The sequence below is a fragment of the Nannochloropsis gaditana genome (assembly GCF_000240725.1).
Source record: "Nannochloropsis gaditana CCMP526 unplaced genomic scaffold scaffold821, whole genome shotgun sequence".
In the NCBI taxonomy this organism is placed as follows: Eukaryota; class Eustigmatophyceae; order Eustigmatales; family Monodopsidaceae; genus Microchloropsis; species Microchloropsis gaditana.
The window spans coordinates 1-4,452 of record NW_005803132.1 but is presented as its reverse complement, the minus strand read 5'-3'; the positions used below and the strand labels follow the sequence as shown (position 1 = coordinate 4,452).

The 4,452-nt window shown below is 60.6% G+C and overlaps 1 protein-coding gene across 1 annotated transcript; it reads left to right on the top strand.

The window, feature by feature from the left end:
* Nucleotides 1-205: 205 nt before the first annotated feature.
* Nucleotides 206-2,307, top strand: NGA_0428900 (uncharacterized protein; the record flags this gene model as incomplete). The annotated part of the gene is made up of 5 exons (XM_005853573.1): nucleotides 206-687; nucleotides 822-1,171; nucleotides 1,502-1,714; nucleotides 1,966-2,198; nucleotides 2,242-2,307. Coding segments are annotated over 5 exons (1,344 nt in total), but the record flags the coding sequence as incomplete, so codon positions are not given.
* Between the last annotated feature and the right edge of the window lie 2,145 nt (nucleotides 2,308-4,452).

Here is a 4,452-nt window from a genome sequence, read left to right as displayed (position 1 = left end):
TGTCCCTCCTCGTCCTTCCGGCAACAAGCTCGGCCTTCCTCATGCCCTACACGAGCAGCAGAAGGACTTCTCCTTTGCCTTTTTCCCGCAGCACCCTGTCGTCCCAGACTTATCTTTCTTTTCCCCTACGTGCTCCGGGCATCACGGCTGTCTACCTCCTCCCCCTCCCTCCTCCTCCTCCTCCTCCTCCTCCTCTTTCTCCTCTTCCTCCTCTTCCTCCTCTTCCTCCTCCTCTCCCTCCTCTTTCTCATCCCCCTCCTTCCCTTCTCCACACACCCGTATATTGGAGCCCTCCCCTCCGGACGTGATCGATGCTACTTTCCCTTTCCGGCTGGTCCTTCGTCGACTCAAAAACGCCGTCGGCCACGCTGTCACCGTGGGACTCATGCTCGTCACCAGCTCCTTCGGCGCCTTCTCCCTCCCATTCCCCGCCGCGGCCATCCCTCCCCTCATGTCCTCGGTGCCCGTGCCAAGCACCAGCATGCCCGCCACGGTGGGCTACCGGGATGCTTCCCTCTTGCCGTACGAGCTGACCATGGGGGAGACGTCCCGAATAGGGATCTTCCAGGAAGCCACGCCCAGCGTGGCCAACATCAACACCTTTGTGGAACAGCGGGATGCCTTTTCGATGAACGTGATGGAGGTCCCGGCTGGGACAGGCTCCGGCTTCGTGTGGAACGACAAAGGGTAGGGCGGGAGGGAGAGCGGAAGGGAGGGCGGGCGAGAGGGAGGGAAGGAGGGTAACCCTCATCTGCCGAGGTATTTCACCAGCTCCTTTCCCACCTCCCCCTCCCTCTCTCCCTCTTTCCCCCCCCGGATAGCTACATCGTGACGAACTACCACGTGATCCGATCCGCCGAGTCCGCCCAAGTCACCCTCACGGACCGGGACGGGCATCAATCGACCTACAAAGCCCTCTTGCGCGGCTTCGACCCCGACAAGGACGTGGCTGTCCTCCGTGTGGAAGCCCCCCCCGCCTCCCTCCGGCCCATCCCCGTCGGCTCCTCCTCCACCTTGAAGGTCGGTCAGGCGGCCCTGGCGATTGGCAACCCCTTTGGCCTCGACCACACCTTAACTTCCGGGGTCATCTCGGGGCTGGGCCGGGAGGTGCGCTCGCCGTCGGGGCGGCCCATCAGTAACGTGATTCAGACGGATGCGGCCATCAATCCAGGTGGGCGGAGGCAGTAAGGGTTCGGAGGGATTTATTCGGGCTTTGTCGGGTGGGATAGGGGGGTCGCGTCCATCGTTGGCGGGGGGCGGGGGGGAGATAGCCCGTCGTGCTTCCCTTGTATTCTCTTGAAGACATTCAGGCACTGGCGGAGGATAAAGAGGGCGTGAAAGAGCGATTTGAGGCGGGAGGCTGGCCAGCCTGACCTCCCCGCTTATACCCGCCTGGGAGGCACTGGGCCCCCGTCAAGCTTCTTTGAACCGTTTTGCCTCGGACAATAAAATGACCAGCGCACCGCATTCAACGTCCACCCTCCCCCGCTCCCTGGCACAGGAAACTCGGGCGGGCCCCTCTTGGACTCCGCCGGGCGCTTGGTGGGGATGAACACGGCCATCTACTCCCCCTCCGGGGCCTCCGCGGGCATCGGCTTCGCCATTCCGGTCGACACGCTGAAATTTGTGGTGGAAACCATCATCAAGGACGGGAAGGTGGTCAGACCCTTGATTGGGATAACGTACTTGGAGAGCAGCCAGGCCAAAGCCTTGGGTAGGAAGGGGGGGAGGGGGAGGGCGGGAGGGAGGGCGGGGTCAGCACGTGCTAGGGCTCTGACGAGTCGTCGACTTTTCTCGTTGCTGTGAAGGCACCGACATTCACCGTGTCACAATCGAGCCCAGAGGACGGGCGAGACCTCGTTCAATGGAAAGCCTCCCCCATGGAAAGGCCTGTCCGCATGTGGTCCGGATACTGGGCGGCTTTGCCCCATTCCAACATCTTTCCCTTCCCACCCCGTCTCGCAGGCATCGACAAGGGCGTCCTTGTGCTGGACGTGCCTCGGCAGTCTCCCGGGGCCTTGGCCGGGATGCGGGGCACGTCCCGGAGCCGCCTGGGCCTCATTCAACTCGGGGACATCATAGTCCAGATCAACAACGACGACATCAACAACGAAGCGGACTTGTTCAAGACCTTGGAGAAATACCGACCGGGGGACAAGGTCAAAGTGGTGGTGCGACGCGTCTTGGCCGTGAACGAGGTGGGGGGGGGGGGGGGAAAGGGAAGGCCTGCTGAATGCGGAGACGGAGAAAGTGATCTTGAACGTGAAGCTCCGAGGCTCGGACCAGGCCATGGCCATCGGACGGTAGACCCAGAGGACAAGGAGGAAAGCACGGGAAGGGTGAGATAGGGGCATGGGGGAAGGTAGGGGATGTGAGAAGGGAGGGGGGTGACGGACGTGGCAGGGAGCACTTGGGGTGGGGCAAGTGAGGGAGGGGGGGGGAGGGATGTGTGAATCCCATCGTCTTTTGGCATAGCATGATGGCATTTTGGAAGAACCAGGGGGTCGTTGTATCGAGAGGAACGTGAACGGGGCCTCAGGGCGTGGGTTATCCCCCGCATCTCCTCCAATCATTTCCTGACATGCGCCGTTTTATTTTTCCTGTGGCACAATCTTCTATTCTTTCCTGTGGCACATATTTTTCCCCCCTCTTTCGTGTCAGCGACGAAGAGTTTGGGACGCGTGTCAAATACACTATTATTTGAATGGCTATAAAGTGCTGTCGGATGACAACATTCCTGTCCCTGCGGCAGGTATCCTCTGCCCTCGCGTCTCCTCCTTCTCCCGCCTATCTACTCTACCCTGGCCGCCCATTTGCGCCCTTTTCCTCCCAAACTATTTCCTTCTCTATGTGCTCTACTCTCGCCTATATTGTTGATCGCCTCTACTTTCCACCGCAAACAGTCTGCCCGGCACCCTTGTTACTATCTCGCCCTGCCCTCCCTCCTTTATCCCTCAACGCCTCCCGCATCCCTTTATTTTACCCATTGACTACCTTTACCTAGTCTGTGCCTCCAACCATCGATCCACTCTCCTCCTTCCAGCCCATAAGTCGACCCTGCATTTTCGTTTGAAAAGGGTTTTCCCCCTCCACTCCTACCTGTCGCCATACCATATGACCTCCCCCCCGGGCACCTAGTTTCACAGCCATCCCTTTCTGAATGACAATTATTCCCGGAGGATCTCTTTACCAGTCCTCTCCTAGCTATTCTGCCGGTACGCAGTCCGCAACCGCTGGACAACTTGGGGAAATATTCAAGTTTTCAAAAAGACGTTGGGCCTCGGAGGGCGACTTCCCTTCGGTAGGTAACCCGAAGAATGTCCGGGCGTTGGCGCTTGAGTTCCTGCACCGCATGCAAGGACACGCCTCGGCACACGTTTAAATTTAAATCCACCAGGCAAGGCAACCTCAAATGGCGGTTCCGACGCGGCAGCAGAGCCTGGACGGCCACGTCATCCACCCGCGGCAGTCCGTTCAAGACCAGCCGTTGAAGACGGTGGCAGGCGAGGAAAAGGGAGAGAAGGCCCTGATTGCTCACGCCCTCGCAGCCCTCCAGGTCCAAAACTTGCAGATTTCGTCCCAAAGTCTTGGCCAGAAGGAGGACGCTGCGGTCCGTGGGCCCTCGGTGCCTCCTTTTGGGCCGCCCGGGGCTGCTCGGCTTTTCCCGACCGTTACATCCGTTACTGAAACGTGGGCTGTTTGAATATCCATTATTCGGCCCTTGCTGGTTGCTGGAAGTGTCGCCCCGTGGTCCTCGAGTTTTATCACCGACGGCATGGGCCCCTTCCCTCTCCTCCTCCTCCCCCTCCTCCTCCTCCTCTCTTTCTTGCTCCTCCTCCCTTTCCCTCTTACCAACCTCCCTGACCTCGTCGTCCTCCTCCTCTTCCTCTTCACCACCTTCCAAATCAAATAAGTGGCGACCCCTCGTGAGCTCCTCCTCCTCTTCCTCCTCCTCCTCCTCCCCCTCCTCTTCCTCCTCCTCCTCCTCCTCTCCATCGTGCACTTCCTCCCCCCCCCCCCAAAACCATTCCCCCCTCCCCTCCTCCTTCCCCCGCCCCTCCCTCGTTTTCAGCCACGCCTTCCTCGTCCAAGACCCACCTAGTCATCCCCCGCCCTCCTCCCACAGCTGTCCCCCCAGGTACAGTCTCTTCAAGCCTGTGGCCCCACAGCCGCGGGAAGAGAGGAGGAGGGAAGTGGTCCGGTCTGTCCAATGCCGGCAGTGCCGCGCATTGAGGGAGTGGAGACGGGCAAGGGGGCGTGAACGGCAGAGAGGGAGGGAGGTGGGATAATGGGGAGGAAGGAGGGGAGGGAGGGCCAGGGGGAGGAGGTTGGTCAGGGGGGGGAAAGGAAGGGCAGGGGGGGGGAAGGAGGGAAGGGAGGAGGGGTGGAAGGAGGAGGAGGAGGAGGAGGAGGAGGAGGAGGAGGAGGAGGAGGAGGAGGAGGAGGAGGAGG